The 18,539-nt window shown below is 57.2% G+C and overlaps 1 protein-coding gene across 3 annotated transcripts in view; it reads left to right on the top strand.

Annotated features, from left to right (window-relative positions):
* The first annotated feature begins 715 nt into the window (after positions 1-715).
* The window catches only part of rex1bd (required for excision 1-B domain containing), a 31,155-nt gene continuing 13,331 nt past the window's right edge, over positions 716-18,539 (top strand). Inside the window, exons 1-5 of one of the 3 annotated variants that reach the window (XM_038776805.1) lie at positions 716-860; positions 4,952-5,034; positions 7,841-8,050; positions 9,534-9,622; positions 16,437-16,935. In XM_038776805.1, the coding sequence (XP_038632733.1) occupies positions 858-860; positions 4,952-5,034; positions 7,841-8,050; positions 9,534-9,622; positions 16,437-16,579 (528 nt within the window). In that variant the 5' untranslated portion in view covers positions 716-857 and the 3' untranslated portion in view covers positions 16,580-16,935. Of the gene's footprint in view, positions 861-4,951; positions 5,035-7,840; positions 8,051-9,533; positions 9,623-16,436; positions 16,936-18,539 lie in introns of those variants that run through there. The other 2 variants (XM_038776806.1, XM_038776807.1) reach the window with 2 other exon arrangements.

The raw sequence follows: 18,539 nt of genomic DNA, 5'->3' as shown, positions 1-18,539 counted from the left end.
AGTTCTGCAATAACCCCACCCGGCCTGGGACGGTGCTGTACGAGGAGGACACAGAGTGCTACAGTAACACAGCTCAGCCGAGGACGCTGTTATCCTAAGAGGACCCGCAGTGCTGCAGTAACTCAGTCCGGCCTGGGACGGTGCTGTCCTGGGAGGACCCGCAGTGCCCCAGCCCAGCCTGAGACGGTGCTGTCCTGGGAGGACCCGCAGTGCCCCAGCCCGGCCTGAGACGGTGCTGTCCTGGGAGAACCCGCAGTGCCCCAGCCCGGCCTGAGACGGTGCTGTCCTGGGAGGACCCGCAGTACCCCAGCCCGGCCTGAGACGGTGCTGTTGAGGGAGGACCCGCAGCCCGGCCTGAGATGGCGCTGTTGAGTGAGGACCCGCAGGCCTGAGATGGCGCTGTTGAGGGAAGACCGCAGCCCGGCCTGAGATGGCGCTGTTGAGGGAGGTCCCGCAGCCCGGCCTGAGATGGCGCTGTTGAGGGAGGACCCGCAGCCCGGCCTGAGATGGCGCTGTTGAGGGAGGTCCCGCAGCCCGGCCTGAGATGGCGCTGTTGAGGGAGGACCCGCAGCCCGGCCTGAGACGGCGCTGTTGAGGGAGGACCCGCAGCCCGGCCTGAGATGGCGCTGTTGAGGGAGGACCGCAACCCGGCCTGAGATGGCGCTGTTGAGGGAGGACCGCAACCCGGCCTGAGATGGCGCTGTTGAGGGATGACCCGCAGCCCGGCCTGAGATGGCGCTGTTGAGGGAGGACCGCAGCCCGGCCTGAGACGGCGCTGAGGGCAGATCCGTTTCCGACTTGACAGCCAAGTGACGGGAGTGCAGCGCTCCCTGAGCCGGGCACCGTCAGGGGGCAGGATGGTGAGTGCGGCCTTTCTTGTCAGCGAGAGGGTTCAAGCGGTAACGAGCGGAACTCAGGCCCGAAGGTTTCCCCTGGCCTATCGTATTTCGCGGAGTCAGCGAACCTGCCAGAGGTCGGGGAGCGCACCCGGGACTGACCGCCCAGCCCCCCCCCCCCCCCCTCGGGACTGACCGCCCAGCCCCCCCCCCCCTCGGGACTGACCGCCCACCCACCCACACCCCCCCGGCCCCGGGACTGACCGCCCAGCCCCCCCCCCCCCCCCCCCCCCCGGGACTGACCGCCCACCCACCGACCCCGGGACTGACCGCCCAGCCCCCCCCCCCCTCCTCCCCCCGGGACTGACCGCCCAGCCCCCCCCCCTCCCCCCGGGACTGACCGCCCACCCACCCCCCCGCCCCGGGACTGACCGCCCACCCACCCCCCCGGCCCCGGGACTGACCGCCCACCCACCCCCCCGGCCCCGGGACTGACCGCCCACCCACCCCCCCGGCCCCGGGACTGACCGCCCACCCACCCCCCCGGCCCCGGGACTGACCGCCCACCCACCCCCCCGGCCCCGGACTGACCGCCCACCCACCCCCCCGGCCCCGGGACTGACCGCCCACCCACCCCCGGGACTGACCGCCCCACCCGCCCCCGGGACTGACCGCCCCCCCGGCCCCGGGACTGACCGCCCCCCCGGCCCCGGGACTGACCGCCCCCCCGCCCCCGGGACTGACCGCCCCCCCGCCCCCGGGACTGACCGCCCCCCCGGCCCGGGACTGACCGCCCACCCGCCCCCCCGGCCCCGGGACTGACCGCCCACCCGCCCCCCCGGCCCCGGGACTGACCGCCACCCCCCCCCCGGCCCCGGGACTGACCGCCCCCCCGGCCCCGGGACTGACCGCCCCCCCCGGCCCCGGGACTGACCGCCCCCCCGGCCCCGGGACTGACCGCCCCCCGGCCCCGGGACTGACCGCCCACCCGGCCCCGGGACTGACCGCACCACCCGGCCCCGGGACTGACCGCCCACCCGCCCCCCCCGGCCCCGGGACTGACCGCCCACCCGCCCCCCCCGGCCCCGGGACTGACCGCCCACCCGCCCCCCCCCGGCCCCGGGACTGACCGCCCACCCGCCCCCCCCGGCCCCGGGACTGACCGCCCACCCGCCCCCCCCGGCCCCGGGACTGACCGCCCACCCGCCCCCCCCGGCCCCGGGACTGACCGCCCACCCGCCCCCCCCGGCCCCGGGACTGACCGCCCACCCGCCCCCCCCGGCCCCGGGACTGACCGCCCACCCGCCCCCCCCGGCCCCGGGACTGACCGCCCACCCGCCCCCCCGGCCCCGGGACTGACCGCCCACCCGCCCCCCCCGGCCCCGGGACTGACCGCCCACCCGCCCCCCCCGGCCCCGGGACTGACCGCCCACCCGCCCCCCCCGGCCCCGGGACTGACCGCCCCCCCCGGCCCCGGGACTGACCGCCCCCCCGGCCCCGGGACTGACCGCCCCCCCGGCCCCGGGACTGACCGCCCCCCCGCCCCCGGGACTGACCGCCCCCCCGGCCCCGGGACTGACCGCCCGGCCCCGGGACTGACCGCCCACCCGCCCCCCCGGCCCCGGGACTGACCGCCCACCCGCCCCCCCGGCCCCGGGACTGACCGCCCACCCGCCCCCCCCCCCCCGGCCCCGGGACTGACCGCCCCGGGACTGACCGCCCACCCGCCCCCCCCCCCGGCCCCGGGACTGACCGCTCACCCACCCCCGGGACTGACCGCTCACCCACCCCCCCCCCCCCACCCCGGGACTGACCGCCCACCCACCCCCCCGGCCCCGGGACTGACCGCCCACCCACCCCCCCCCCCCCCCCCCCCCGGCCCCGGGACTGACCGCCCCGGCCCCGGGACTGACCGCTCCGGCCCCGGGGTGATGCTGACCGCTCCGGCCCCGGGGTGACCGCTCCGGCCCCGGGACTGACCGCTCCGGCCCCGGGGTGAGTGACCGCTCCGGCCCCGGGCTGACCGCCCACCCACCCCCCGGCCCGGGACTGACCGCCCACCCACCCCCCCCCCCCCCCCCGGCCCCGGGACTGACCGACCACCCACCCCCCCCCCCCCCCCGGCCCCGGGACTGACCGACCACCCACCCACCCCCCCCCCCCCGGCCCCGGGACTGACCGCCCACCCACCCCCCCCCCCCCCCCCCGCCCCGTGACTGACCGCCCACCCACCCCCCCCCCCCCCCCCCGGCCCCGGGACTGACCGCCCACCCACCCCCCCCCCCCCCCCCCCGGCCCCGGGACTGACCGCCCACCCACCCCCCCCCCCCCCCCGGCCCCGGGACTGACCGCCCACCCACCCCCCCACCCCGGCCCCGGGACTGACCGCCCACCCACCCCCCCACCCCGGCCCCGGGACTGACGCCCCCCCCCCCCCCCCCCCGCCCCGGGACTGACGCCCCCCCCCCCCCCCCCCCCCCCCGGCCCCGGACTGACCGCCCACCCACACCCCCCCCCCGGCCCCGGACTGACCGCCCACCCACACCCCCTGCCCGGACTGACCGCCCCCCCCCACCCCCCCCCCCGGACGACCGCCCCCCCCCCCCCCCCCCGCCCCCGGGACTGACCGCCCCCCCCCCCCCCCCCACCCCGGCCCCGGACTGACCTCACACCCACCCACCCGCCCCGGACTGACCCCCCTCCCCACCCCCCCGCCCTGACTGACCGCCCCCCCCCCACCCCCCCGCCCCGGACTGACCCCTCCCCCCCCCCCCCCCGCCCCGGGACTGACCCGCGGCCCCCCCCACCCCTCCGGCCCCGGACTGACCGCCCCCCCCCCCCCCCCGACTGACCGCCCCCCCCCCACTCCCCCCCCCCCCCCGGACTGACCGCCCCCCCCCCCCACCCCTCCTGCCCCGGATTGACCGCCCCCCCCCCTGGCCCCGACTGACCGCCCCCCCCCCCCCCCACTCCCCCCCGGCCCCGGACTGACCACCCCCCCCCCCCCCCCCCCCGGTACTGACCGCCCATTCTCTCCCCCCCCCCCCCCCCCCGGGACTGACCGCCCAGTCCCCCCCCCCCCCCCCCCCCCCGGGACTGACCGCCCAGTCCCCCCCCCCCCCCCCCCCCGGGACTGACCGCCCAGCCCCGCCCCCGGCCCCGGGACTGACCGCCCAGCCCCCCGGCCCCGGGACTGACCGCCCAGTTCCCCCGGCCCATGGGCTATGACCAGCGGATTTTGCTATTCGGCCATGGGTGCATCGCGGCCAAACCTGCACATGTGCACTTTTTCCACAGCATTCACTGGATGGTGGGGGCGTCCCGGCTAATTTCCCAACCTACCAAGGCACTCCCCACCCCCCTCCTACATCCCTTCCACCCCCCTCCTACATCCCTTCCACCCCCCTCCTACATCCCTTCCACCCCCCTCCTACATCCCTTCCACCCCCCTCCTACATCCCTTCCACCCCCTCCTACATCCCTTCCACCCCCTCCTACATCCCTTCCACCCCCCTCCTACATCCCTTCCACCCCCCTCCTACATCCCTTCCACCCCACTCCTACCCCCTTCCAACCTCTCTCCTACCCCCCTCTAACCCCTCTCCTACCCCCCTCCAACCCCTCTCCTACCCCCCTCCAACCTCTCTCCTACCCCCCTCCAACCTCTCTCCTACCCCCCTCCAACCTCTCTCCTACCCCCCTCCAACCCCTCTCCTACCCCCCTCCAACCTCTCTCCTACCCCCCTCCAACCTCTCTCCTACCCCCCTCCGACCTCTCTCCTACCCCCCTCCGACCTCTCTCCTACCCCCTCCGACCTCCCACCCACCCCCCCTCTTGCTGTTTGTTCCATAACGTCTTTGTCATTTAACCTCTTCTGCCCTCTACCCTGTCCCTTTGTTTATTCTTCATTCCTCCACCACCTCCCATTTCAACATCACATTTCTACATTCCTCCAGTTTTGAAGAAGGCCAGTGTTGGACTGAACTCTTTAACTGTTTCTCTTTCTACAGACGCTGCTGGACCTGCTGAGTTTGCCCCAGCGCATTGTTTTTATTTCAGATTTCCAGTAGCTGCAATATTTTGCTTTTACATGTGGCTTGTGTGTTGTTTGCAGAGTGTGAGTGGACTGAAAGCATTGGTGCGGAACCTATATGCGTTGCAGGAGGAACGAGTTGAAGCTTATCGGCTTTTCGATCTGTGAGTAAACTACTGATTTACACAGAATCTGTGGTGTTTGTTTCTTGAAAGCAGTTCTCTGACTACTTTCTTTCTGTGTAAGCCTGCACACTTATGTCTGGAGGATATTCAAACACGGCATGTGTGTCTCTCCTCTCAATACCACCTTGGTGATGTTTTAACAAACCATTCTAACTTTCATTGCAGATGGTGCAAAATTTGATAGTGAATGACCTCAAAGGGACATATACAAGTTGGCGTGGGCAGATAGGTGACAGATGAAGTTTGATGCGGAGAATTGGAAGGCGATTCATTTTGATAGGACGGACGTGAAGTGGCAATATAACGTAATGGTTACAAATCCAAAGTGGGCGGAGGATCAGGGGGACCTGGATGTACATTTACTTAAATCATTGAAGCTGGCAGGACAGGTTGAGAGAGCTGATAAAGCCGAAAGTATTCTGGGCATTATTAATGGGGGCCTAGTGCACGAGAGCAATGAGTTATGTTGAATTTGTCACCGGTTCAGCCTCAGCTGGGATATTCCGTTCAGTGCTGGGAGCCACTGTGGGAAAGGTGTGAACGCATTGGAGAGAGTACAGAAGAGGTTCACAAGAATGATTCCAGGGATGAGAAACATCAGTGATGAGGATAGATTGGAGAGGTTGGGGCTGTTCTCCTTGGATTTAGATGTGGATTTATTGTCACGTGTACCGAAAAGTGGTGTTCTGCGTACAGTCCAGGCATATTGTTCCATCCCTGAAAAACATAGGACATACGATAATACACAATGTGAATAGACATAGACATTGGGTGAAGCATACGGAGTGTAGTCCTACGATAGTAGAGAAGATGAATAGAGAGATCAGTTCAGTCCATAAGAGGATCATTCAGAAGTCTGCTAACAGCGGGGAAGAAGCTGTTTCTGAATCTATTAGTGCGTGTTCTCAGACTTTTGTATCTTCTGCCCGATGAAAGACATTAGAAGATAGAATAACCCAGGTGGGAGGGGTCTTTGATTACGCTGCCCGCTTTCCCAAGGCAGCGGGAGGTGTAGATTGAGTCAATGGATGGGAGGCGGGTTTGTGTGATAGACTGGGCTGTGTTCACGACACTCTGTAGTTTCTTATGGTCTTGGGCCGAGCAGTTGCCATACCAGGCTGTGATGCAGCCAGATAGGGTGCTTTCTATGGCACATTTGTAAAAATTGGTTAGAGTACTGGGCAGCACGGTGGCGCAGTGGTTAGCACTGCTGCTTCACGGTGCTGAGGTCCCAGGTTCGATCCCGGTTCTGGGTCACTGTCCGTATGGAGTTGGCACATTCTCACCGTGTCTGCGTGGGTTTCGCCCCCACAACGCAAAGGTGTGCAGGTTAGGTGGATTGGCCCGCTAAATTGCCCCTTAATTGGCAAAAAATAATTGGATACTCTAAATTTTTTTTTTAATTGGTTAGAGTCAATGTGGACATGCTGAATTTCCTTAGTTTCCTGAGAAAGTATAGTACTGTTGTGCTTTCTTGGTCGTAGCGCGATGTGAGTGGATCAGGACAGATTATTGGTGATGTGCATACCTAGGAATTTGAAGCTGTCAACCATCTCCACCTCAGTCCCATTGATGCAGACAGGGGCGTGCACGACACTTTGTGTCCTGAAGTTAATGATCAGCTCCTTAGTTTTGCTGCCATTGAGGGAGGGATTGTTGTCGTTGCACCATGCCACTAGGGTCTCTATCTCCGAGAGAAGAAGGATAAGAGGAGATTTGATAGAGATGTTCAAAATCATGAGGGGGCTGGACAGAGTAGATAAACTGTTCCCGCTCGTAAAAGGATCAAGAACCAGAGGGCGGAGGACGGCACGTGGCGCAGTGGATAGCACTGAGACTGCGGTGCTGAGGACCCGGGTTCGAATCCCAGCCCTGGGTCACTGTCCGTGTGAAGTTTGCACATTCTCCCCATGTCTGCGTGGGTTTCACCCCCACAACCCAAAAGATGTGCAGTTAGGTGGATTGGCCTAGCTAAATTGCCCCTTAATTGGGAAAAAAAAATAATTGAGGACCCTAAATTTAGTTTTTTTTTAAAAGAATGAGTGGGCGCAGATTTAAAGTGATGCATAAGAAGCAAATGCAATGTGGGAAATAGTTTTCACACAGCGAGTGGTGGGGTCTGGAATGCATGGCCTGCAAGAGAGGTGGAGATGGGTTCAATCGAGGCATTCAAGAGGGTATGAGATGATTATTTCAATAGGGGGAAAAGCAGGAGAATGGCACAAAGCCATCAAGTTCGTTTGGGGAACTGGTGCAGACACAATGGGCCGAATGGCCTCCTGTGCTGTAACAATTCTGTGATTGATCATGAGGGGTCTGGAACGAGTAGATGGGCAGAAACCTCCTTCTCGTGAAAGGATTGAGAAGGCAGAGATGTAAAGTAATTTGGAAAAGAAGCAAAAGTGATGCGAGGAAAAACCTTGTACTGTACTCAGCGAGTGGTTAGGGTTCAGAATGGATTGTCGGTGAGTGTGTGGTGGAGGCAGCTTCAACTGAAGCATTCAAAAGAGAATTAGACTTATCTGAAAGGAAGAATGTCCAGCGTCATGGGTAGAAGGCAGAAGAGTGGCACGAGACAGGTTGTTCATTCAGAGAGCCCATATAGATAGAATTGGCCTCCTCCACACCCAAAGGACTGCCTGGCCATTCCTGCACCTGGCTCAGCATGGTTGGGACTGAAACTGAGAGTCTCAGCGCTTTGAGAAAAGTAGCAGTTTAAAAATCACAGGTATGTTTGATCACAAATAGTGATTATTTTTTCTTGGTCTCGTCTCCTTGGCTCCAGAGGACACCAGGCGTATCTCCGCTCCTCTCCCAATTATGACTTCATCCAATATCGGCAGCTCGTGCACGAAATCACACAGGCGTTTAACCGGATCTCAAAGGAAGTGATTCAGCTCAAGGATCGGTTTCACGAGGAGTATGATCGCCCTGACCTCTCGGAACATGTCGAAAGGATGCAGGAGCGGGAACGGGAGAAGTTGGAGCTGGTGAGGTGAAGGGGAAAAGGGGGCCTCGGAGGTGGTTGGGGGGGGGGGGGCTGCAACTGGGCTACAGGTAGAGTGGGGGGGAGGCACGTGTTGGGGAATATTGGGCACTGGTTCAGCTGACCTCTGATTGGGAAGGGATCAGTCCAGCTATCTGTTTGGGATGGGATCTGTCCAATCTGGGAAGGGATCAGTCCAGCTATCTGTTCGGGATGGGATCTGTCCAATTTGGGAAGGGATCAGTCCAGCTATCTGGGAAAGGATCAGTCCAGCTATCTGTTTGGGATGGGATCAGTCCAGCTATCTGTTCGGGAAGGGATCAGTCCAGCTATCTGTTTGGGATGGGATCTGTCCAATATGGGAAAGGATCAGTCCAGCTATCTGTTTGGGATGGGATCTGTCCAATCTGGGAAGGAATCAGTCCAGCTATCTGGGATGGGATCAGTCCAGCTATCTGTTTTGGGAAGGGATCAGTCCAGCTATCTGTCGGGATGGAATCTGTTTGGGAAGGGATCAGTCCAGCTATCTGTTTGGGAAGGGATCAGTCCAGCTATCTGTTTGGGAAGGGATCAGTCCAGCTATCTGTTTGGGAAGGGATCAGTCCAGCTATCTGTTTGGGAAGGGATCAGTCCAGCTATCTGTTTGGGAAGGGATCAGTCCAGCTATCTGTTTTGGGAAGGGATCAGTCCAGCTATCTGTTTGGGATGGGATCTGTCCAATCTGGGAAGGGATCAGTCCAGCTATCTGTTTTGGGAAGGGATCAGTCCAGCTATCTGTCGGGATGGGATCTGTCCAATCTGTTTGGGAAGGGATCAGTCCAGCTATCTGTTGGGATGGGATCTGTCCAATCTGTTTGGGATGGGATCAGTCCAGCTCTCTGTTTGGGAAAGGATTCCTGCAGTGATGGCAGTGTTTATTGAGGCAGCCAGTTGTATGCTGAATCTCACAAGGACATCCATGAATTCCTGATAATCATTCCCAGCACATATTACTAACACTATCTGTCAATTCTTATTCTGAACTTCATTGGGATCTTTTTTGTAATGAAGATAAGGTCAGTAAAGTAAAAGAGAGGTTCAAGCTACGGAAAGGACCACTTACCATTTTGGATTCTACACTCCTAGGACAGGTACAGCACGGGGTTAGATACAGAGTAAAGCTCCCTCTGCACTGTCCCATCAGACACTCCCAGGACAGGTACAGCACGGGGTTAGATACAGAGTAAAGCTCCCTCTGCACTGTCCCATCAGACACTCCCCGGACAGGTACAGCACGGGGTTAGATACGAGAGTAATGCTCCCTCTACACTGTCCCCATCAAACACTCCCAGGACAGGTACAGCACGGGGTTAGATACGAGAGTAACGCTCCCTCTGCACTGTCCCCATCAAACACTCCCAGGACAGTAACAGAACAGGGTTAGATACAGAGTAAACTCCCTCTACACTGAGGAGACTTGTGTGTTACTGATAAAGCTTTTTTTGTCCTCCAGACAGCCCAGCTGCAACTTGCCAAACAGAATATGTTGGACCATCCAGGCAATGAGACATACCAGGAGGAGGCCCAGGAGGCGAAGCACAGGTAGGAGCATTGCCATTCTGGTCGACCCATCTCAACTCTCTGATCTTGTTAGTATGCACTGTGCTCTTGCCAGGGGCGGAGGAGAACCCAAGCTCTCGTGTCATATTCAGAGGAAGCATCACCACCTGATTTTGTTTTTAATATAAATTTAGAGTATCCAATTGTTTTTTCCAATTAGAACATAGAACAGTACAGCACAGAACAGGCCCTTCGGCCCTCAATGTTGTGCCGAACAATGATCACCCCACTTTAAACCCACGTAACCCGTATACCCGTAACCCAACAATCCCCCCATTAACCTTACACTACGGGCAATTTAGCATGGCCAATCCACCTAACCCGCACATCTTTGGACTGTGGGAGGAAACCGGAGCACCCGGAGGAAACCCACGCACACACAGGGAGGACGTGCAGACTCCACACAGACAGTGACCCAGCCGGGAATCGAACCTGGGACCCTGGAGCTGTGAAGCATTGATGCTAACCACCATGCTACCGTGAGGCCATTTAGCGTGGCCAATCCATCTAACCTGCACATCTTTTGAGTTGTGTAGGTGAGACCCACACAGACACGGGAGAATGTGCGAACACCACACGGACAGTGACGCGGGGCTGGGATTGAACCCGGGCCTTCTGCGCCATGTGGCAGCAGCGCTAACCACTATGCCACCATTTAGCCAAAAGCGGAGAATTTCAACAGCAAATTGTAGCTGAAGGTGTGGAGGAGACATTCCCCCCCCCCCCCCCCCCCCCCCCCCCAGGAGTGGCATGTCTGCTGGTTATCAGACCTGGCAGAAGATGGTTAATGACCTGGCCAAGGAACTGGAGGAGACCTGTGGTGCAGTAGCAATTGGAAAGATGGCGGAGGGGGAAGGGTCGGCACAGTTTGGAAAACCCCAGATGGAGCAGTTCATGGCATTTATTAGAGAGGAGTTCTGCCAGCAGCAAAAGGAGATGCAGAAGGATTGGTTGAAGGCCCTCGAGGGAGTGGCACCACCCATGAAAGGATCAATGGAGAGAGTCGAGAAGTGCCTGGAGGCACAGGGGTCACAGGGTGGCGTCCGATCACAGTGATCGGGTGGTGGAACTGCAGGCGGAGATGGGTTCCTGGGGGACCTTTGCACGTCGCTAAGGGCAGACGTAGAGGTGCGTGAAAACGGATCCAGAAGGCAGAACCTGTGTATCATGGTCTTGCCTGAGGGTGTAGAAGGCACGAGTGCCACGAGATATGTCTCAAGGATGCTTATAGGGCTGGTGACAGAGGGGGTGCTGGACAAGGCCCCGGAGGTGGATAGAGCGCACATGTCCCTAAGCCAGAAGCTGAGAGTGGGGGAGCTGCCACGGGCGGTGATCGTGAGGCTCCATAAGCTTGTGGAAAAAGAGAAGATACAGTGATGGGCCAGGGAGAAGCGGAACTGCGATTAGGAGGGGGAACAGGGTCCAAATCTATCGGGGCATTGAAGCGGAGCTGGGTTCAACAAGACCAAAGCGTTTCTATACCAACGGTAGATCCGGTTTGGGTTACTGTACCCGGCGAAACAGCCTCCCACTGTTTGTGGTGTTTTCCTTTTTGGAAGGGATGACCTGTGGTTTAGGATCTGTATTTGTTTGTGTGGGGGAGGGTGGGGGAATGCGACATGGCAGGGTTAGAGGATGAGTGGGGTCCTGGGCAGACAAGGGGGCCCGATTTAGGGCAAAATTAAAGAGGGCAGAATTGGAAGGTGAGGATGGCGGACGGTAGAGGGGAGTGGAGGTGCAAGTCTCCGGTAAGGTTCGTAGTATGGAATGGATGGTGACTGAACGTGAGGGTGAAGAAGTCTCAGGTCTTCACGCACTTGAGGAGCTTGAGGTGGGGGTGGTCTTTCTGCAGGACACGCATCTCTGGGTGAAGGTTCAGGTTAGGTTGAGAAAGGGATAAGTGGATCAAGTATTTCACTTGGGGTTTAATTCAAAGTTGCCAGGGATGGCCATCTTGCTGAGCAAAAGGATGGTGTTTGTAGTACATCAGAATGGGGAGATATTGGTGGCAACATTTTGGGAGGTGTTGAAGGCGATGGTTCGGGGTGGTTATCTCGTTCAAGGCACACAGATAAGAGGAGGGACAGTTGTTGGACGAGATAGTCGAGGTTGACAGGAAATATTCGAGTGCCTCCACCAAGGAAGGGTTGGTGGAGAGAAAGAGATTACAGGGCAGTTCGATAAGTAGCTGACGGGGAAGGCGGCTACGGAGGGTTGAGGGGGTGGGGGTGGTAGTGGTAGAGGTGCATTATGAATATGGAAGCCGAGCCGCATGCTAGCCCATCAGCTATAGAGGCAGGTCACGTCCAGAGAAATTCTGAGGGTACAGACAGAATGGGGGAGATAGTGTCGGAGCAAGGGAAGATTTTTTTTAAAAAAATTTGGAGTATCCAATTATTTTTTTTCCAATTAAGGGGCAGTTTAGCATAGCCAACCCACCTAACCTGCACATCTTTTGGTTTGTCGGGGTGAAACCCACGCAGACTCTGGGATAATGTACAAAATCCACACTGACAGTGACCCAGAGCCAGGATTCGACTGTGTGGAGTGGCGGTACGTGTTTGAGAATGTGTGAAGATTTGGGTTTGGCCCGAGGTTTGTGGCATGGGTGCGTTTGCTGTACGTGAGCCCGGTGGCGAGTGTACAGGCAAACGAGATGAGTTCACAGAACTTTGGGTTGTGCAGGGGAACGAGGCAGGGATGTCCGTTGTCACTGCTGATGTTCGCGCTGGCGATAGAGCCCTTGGCGATGGCCCTGATGGGGTCAGCAGAGTGGCAGGGGATTGTGAGGGGAGTAGGGAGCACCGGGTATTGCTGTACGCAGACGACCTGTTGTTCGTATCGGACCCAATGGAGAGTATGGGGAGAATTATAGACATACTAGAGAGGTTCGGGGCCTTCTCGGTCTGTAAGCTGAATGTCGGAATGAGTGAGGTTTTCCAGTGAATGGGGTTGGTGGAGGAACCAATCTTGGAGTGATGCCATTTAGGGTTGCCAGGGGTACGTTTGGCTATTTGGGGTTCAGGTACAGGGGCGTGGGCGATGATGCACAATTGGAACCTGACAAAGTTGGTGGAGGAGGTTAGGGAGGACTTTAAGAGATGGGATACACTACACCTGACACTGGTGGGGAGGGTCCAAGTGGTGAAAATAACCTTCCTGCCAATGTTTCTGTTTGTATTTTAGTAAACAAGAGGCAAAGGAATAAAGGATATGTTGATTGGATGAGATGAAGGAGGGTGAGAGGAGGCTCATGCAGAACAAAAAACACCTGCATGGACCAGTTGGGCTGAAAGGTCTGTTTCTGTTTTGTAAATACTATCTCTACAAGATATCTAGGAGAACTGATGAAATCTGCCAGTTTAATTCCACTTTGTGGTTTCGTAGCAGGTCTGTTTCTTGGTGAGCTTACTTACCGGTGTGCTGCTCTTTTGCAGGCCGTCGTTGCAATCTCTGTCTATACATTCCGTCTGATTACATTACTCAGCTAAACTTCGAGCTGAATAATTTCCGTTCCTCCTCCTGTCCTTTCTCAGTACATGGGTGTGGTAATCACCACTGTTGTGTATATTAGGGGATGTGTGGCAAGGCCCTGTACTACAGGTACGGGGGTAGTCCCTGCCTACTGGCTCCGCCCAGTAGGCAGAGTATAAATATGTGTGCTCCACGTACAGCAGCCATTTCGACAGCTGCTGTAGGAAGCAACACATCTTAGAGTAATAAAGCCTCAGTTGTATTCAACTCCCGTCTCTGTGCAATTGATCGTGCATCAATTTATTACTCTAAGATGTGTGCCTCCTACAGCAGCTGGCGCAAAAAGAGGCCCAAGCCATCGTTGAAGCTGTGCTGCATTGGAGGCATTACCTGGCTGGCAGGAGATTCACTCTCCTCACTGACCAATGGTCGGTAGCCTTTATGTTTAACAACACACAACGGGGCAAGATCAAGAACGATAAAATCTTGAGGTGGAGGATCGAGCTCCTCACCGAAAACTACGAGATTTTGTATCGCCCCGGGAAGCTTAAAGAACCCCCAGATGCCCTATCCTGCGGTACATGTGCCAGCGCACAAGTAGACCGACTCCGGACCCTGCACGACAACCTTTGTCACCCGGGAGTCACACGGTTGTACCACTTCATAAAGGCCTGAAATCTGCCGTACTCCTTCGAGGAAGTACGGGCAATCACCAGAGACTGCCAGGTCTGTGCGGAGTGTAAACCGCACTTCTACCAGCCGGACCGCGCGTGCCTGGTGAAGGCCTCCCACCCCTTTGAATGCCTCAGCGTGGATTTTGAAGGGCCCCTCCCCTCCACCGACCGTCCTCAGTGTGGTCGATGAGTACTCCAGATTCCCCTTTGCCATCCCGTGCCCCGACATGTCATCTGCCACTGTCATCAAAGCTCTCAACACAATCTTCGCTCGGGTCGGCTTCCCCGCCTACATCCACAGTGACAGGGGATCCTCATTCATGAGTGATGAGCTACGTCAGTTCCTGCTCAGCAGGGGTATCGCCTCCAGCAGGACGACCAGCTATAACCCCCGGGGAAACGGGCAGGTGGAGAGGGAGAACGAGACGGTCTGGAGGGCCGTCCAGCTGGCCCTACGATCCAGAAATCTCCCGGCTTCCCACTGGCAGGAGGTCCTCCCCGATGCACTGCACTCCATTCGTTTGCTCCTATGCACTGCGACTAACGACACACCCCATGAACATCTCTTTGCCTTCCCCAGGAAGTCCACATCCGGGGTGTCGCTCCCGACTTGGCTCGCAGCTCCAGGACCCGTACTCCTCCGTAAGCGCGTACGACTCCACAAGGCGGACCCATTTGTTGAAAGGATGCAGTTACTCCACGCTAATCCCCAGCACGCCTACGTGGCGTACCCCGACGGCCGCCAGGATACTGTCTCCCTCAGGGACCTGGCACCAGTAGGTTCCCCACACACACACACACACACACCCCTGGCCCGGCGCCACCCCCCCCCCCCCCCCCCCCCCCCCCTGCCTCCCCGCACATCCAGCAGCACCCTCCCAGGACCATCCGCCCTTCCCTTGCCCACGCCCGAGGTTGAAGAGGATTTTGGCACTCTCCCGGAGTCACCGAGGATCAGACCACCAACGGAATCGCCGCCACCACTGCGTCGCTCCCAACGTCATATCAAGGCCCCAGACCGGCTAAACCTGTAATTGGTTTGGGACTGTTAAAGCACCTTGTACTGGACTAAAAAAAAATTTTGCCTCGGTATATTAAACTTGCTCTGTATATAGTTCTCCGCCACCCCCGCCGGACTCAATTTTAACAGGGGGTGAATGTGGTAATCACCACTGTTTTGTGTATATTAGGAGATGTGTGGTAAGACCCTGTACTACAGGTAGAGGGGTAGTCCCTGCCTGCTATTTCCACCCAGTAGGCGGAGTATAAATATGTGTGCTCCCCGTACAGCAGCCATTTCGCTAGCTGATGTCGGAGGCCACACATCTTGGAGTAATAAAGCCTCAGTTGTATTCAACTCTCTTCTCTGTGCAATTGATCGTGCATCACTGGGTCTAGGTGAGGAGAAATCAGCCTCAGATCCTGCATCCTATCTTTGTCCCACAAAACTGTGTACACCTCGATCAGGTCCCCCTCAGCCTTCTCTGCTCTAAGGAAAACAACCACAGCCTTACCAGCCTCTCTTCACAGCTGGAACGCTCCAGCCTCAGCAACATCCTGGTGAACCTCCTCTGCGCCCTTTCCAGTGCAATCATGTCCTTAGGGCAGCACGGTAGTTGGCGTTGTTGCTTCACAGCACCAGCGTCCCAGGTTCGATTCCCGGCTTGGGTCACTGTCGGTGTGAGTTCTCTCCATGTCAGCGTGGGTTTCCTTCAGGTGCTCCGGTTTCCTCCATACCCACTTACCGCACCTCGGTCCCAAAAGATGTGCTGTTGGGTAATTTGGACATTCTAAATTCCTCAGTGTAACTAAACAGGCGTGTGTGGCGACTAGGGGCTTTTCACAGTAACTTCATTGAAGTGTTAATGTAAGCCTACTTGTGATTAATAAAGATTGTTATTGATTCTTGCTGCATGGTAAGTGAGGACCCAGTGGATAAATTTGGCTTCCCCATTTATGAACCTGGCTATCCTAGGACAAAAGGACCTTGGAATTCCAACGGCCAGTGAACCTGGGCCAGGTACAGCGGCCAAATTACAGGCTGTATCCCACCCTCTGATGCATTAAGTGCTCTCGGTTGTAAATGCCTTCACCACCACCTGAGCTGAGGTGGACAGGAGGAAATCAGCAACAGTTTCTGCTTCTGATTACTATTCAGTGACTGCGACCACCACCATCTCCCACCTCTCACCCCTGTTTCGCTGAACAGTGCGTGTGACCTGATACTAAGTGTGAACAAGATTGATCTTCACTGTGCTGTCCTCCACAGTCAAATAGCTTGCTGCCACTCACTGTCTCATGAAAATTGAAAATAATTTATTGTCACGAGTGGGCTTCAATGAAGTTACTGTGAAAAGCCCCTAGTCGCCACATTCCGGCGCCTGTCCGGGGAGGCTGGTACGGGAATCGAAACATGCTGCTGGCCTACTTGGTCTGCTTTAAAAGCCAGCGATTTAGCTCAATGAGCTAAACCAGCCCCTAATCATGCATGTGATTATGCGACTGCTTTGATGAGGTACCTGAGAACAGCCCACAAAAGTCACACCCAACAAGAGTCAGCAGAGTGGCGGGGAAAGGGGAGTCAGTCACATTTCTCATAAGAGCCTCCATCACCCCTGGTTTTATATAATGTTTATTATTTTCTCCAGGATTAATAAAACTATTGAGGCAATTAACGACATACTTCAGGACTTCAAATACGACTCTGAAGAGATTGAATCCAGTGAATAGAATCCTTCTCGCGTGGGTTGAAGACCTGTTGGAGTCGGCTCTGCTCAGTTTGTGCCTCTGATCTGACCTCCGCATCACCACCACCTGCAGCTTGCAATGTCCCTGTGGCCGACAGACACCCGAGGCTGGAGTTCCTGCAGGTTTCACACTCTCTTTGTCGCTCTGGGGAAATCTGTTGTCACAAATTGGGACAGAGGGAGCCCTATTTCTGGGAGGTATCTGGAATGATATTCCCTTTTCCAGGGAGGATTGTGATTCTGTCTGCATCCCAAATTTCTGCAAAGACTCAACTGGATCCCTAACCTGTGATGGGATCACTAAACAAACTGTTTCGCTAACCTGCACGTACCATTCACATACTGTGTAGATCTTCTGCACAAATAAATGATCATTCCCCTTGTCAAGTATTTTAAAGTGCGACACTCGTTAGCCTGTATTTCTGCATTGCAAAAGGATTGTCTTTGTGACATCTGTCAGAAACATCACTAAATGCTGAGTGTTCTGTAAGCAAGTGCTGCAGCTGTTTAACACAGTGAGAGGGACTAACTAATCTGCTTTAATAGTGTTGGGTGTGGGATAAATATCAGACAGGACACTGGGGAGAACTTTCCTGTTCTTGTTCAATATAGTGGCCATGGAATCTTTCACATGCACCCAAGAGGGTGTCAGTCAAAGATGGCATCTCCAACAGTGCAGCTTGAGGTCAGGCGAGACGGGCACAGAAGATATTTGGCACAGGTAAATGGGTACAGAGCGGCAAACCGGCACTGACTGCCACTCCTGAGATGCAGTAAGTGGGTATGGAATGGTAATTCCACACTGCCACTCCGAGGTGCGGTAAGTGGGTATGGAATGGCAATCCCACACTGCTACTCCGAGGTGCGGTAAGTGGGTATGGAATGGCAATCCCACACTGCTACTCCGAGGTGCGGTAAGTGGGTCTGGAATGGCAATCCCACACTGCCACTCCGAGGTGCGGTAAGTGGGTATGGAATGGCAATCCCACACTGCCACTCCGAGGTGCGGTCAGTGGGTACAGAGTGGCAATCCCACACTGACTGTCACTCCCAAGGTGCGCAAGTGTGTACGGAATGGCAATCTGACACTAACATCCGTTCCGAGGTGCAGTAAGTGGGTACGGAATGGCAATCCCACACTGCCACTCCGAGGTGTGATAAGTGGGTGCAGAGTGGCAATCTGACATTGACTGCTACTCCGAGGTGCGGTAAGTGGGTATGGAGTGGCATTCCCACACTAGCACCCACTCCGAGGAAGTTACAGCCCAATGTTTCCTCTTTTGCTGAGTCCAGAACTAGGGGGACACTGTTTTAAAATTGGGATTATTAGCACAGCGATGAGGAGAGATTTTTCTAGGAGCATGGTAGGACTTTGGAACTCTCTGCCTTAGGAGGCGGTGGAAACTGGGGTCACTGAATATTTTTAAAATGTAGGTAGATCGATTCCCATTAGGCAAGGGAATCAAAGGTTATCAAGGGTAGGTAAACGTCAATGTGGAACTTGAAGCTCAAACCTATCGTTTATGATTTTATCGAATGCCAGAGCAGCCTCGAAGGGCCGAATGGCCCACTTCTGTTTTATATGTTTGTATTACTATGACTGATTGCATCTACCAGTTACTTTAGGGATACGTTGTTGAAAAACCAGCGCTTTTCATTGTAAGGCTCTGTGTCGCCAGGCAATTCTACTTTGTTGGGCACATTAAGTGTGGTGTCTTCTGGTGTGTTGCCTGCTGATAGCCCTTTGTAGCACGAGAACTGCAGTCAATATGGGGGTGGATGGGAACAATATTTTATAAATCTTTAGAAACAATATTTGTGTGAACTCCCTGAGGGGGTCAGAGTAGAGTTGTCCCAAAGTAAAACAGGCGGAAGCTGTCCAGCCCATTGAGCCTCTGCAGCCATTTACTGAGAATATGGCTCATCTGTAATGTTAATTTATCCATTTTGCTACCGATCCCTTTGCTCAACAGAAGTCTAAATCACAAAGCTCCAACGACGCCC

Source organism: Scyliorhinus canicula, chromosome 18 (assembly GCF_902713615.1).
Source record: "Scyliorhinus canicula chromosome 18, sScyCan1.1, whole genome shotgun sequence".
Lineage (NCBI taxonomy): Eukaryota > Metazoa > Chordata > Chondrichthyes > Carcharhiniformes > Scyliorhinidae > Scyliorhinus > Scyliorhinus canicula.
Note: the sequence above shows the minus strand (reverse complement) of the source record. Positions and strands in the feature narration are given on the sequence as shown.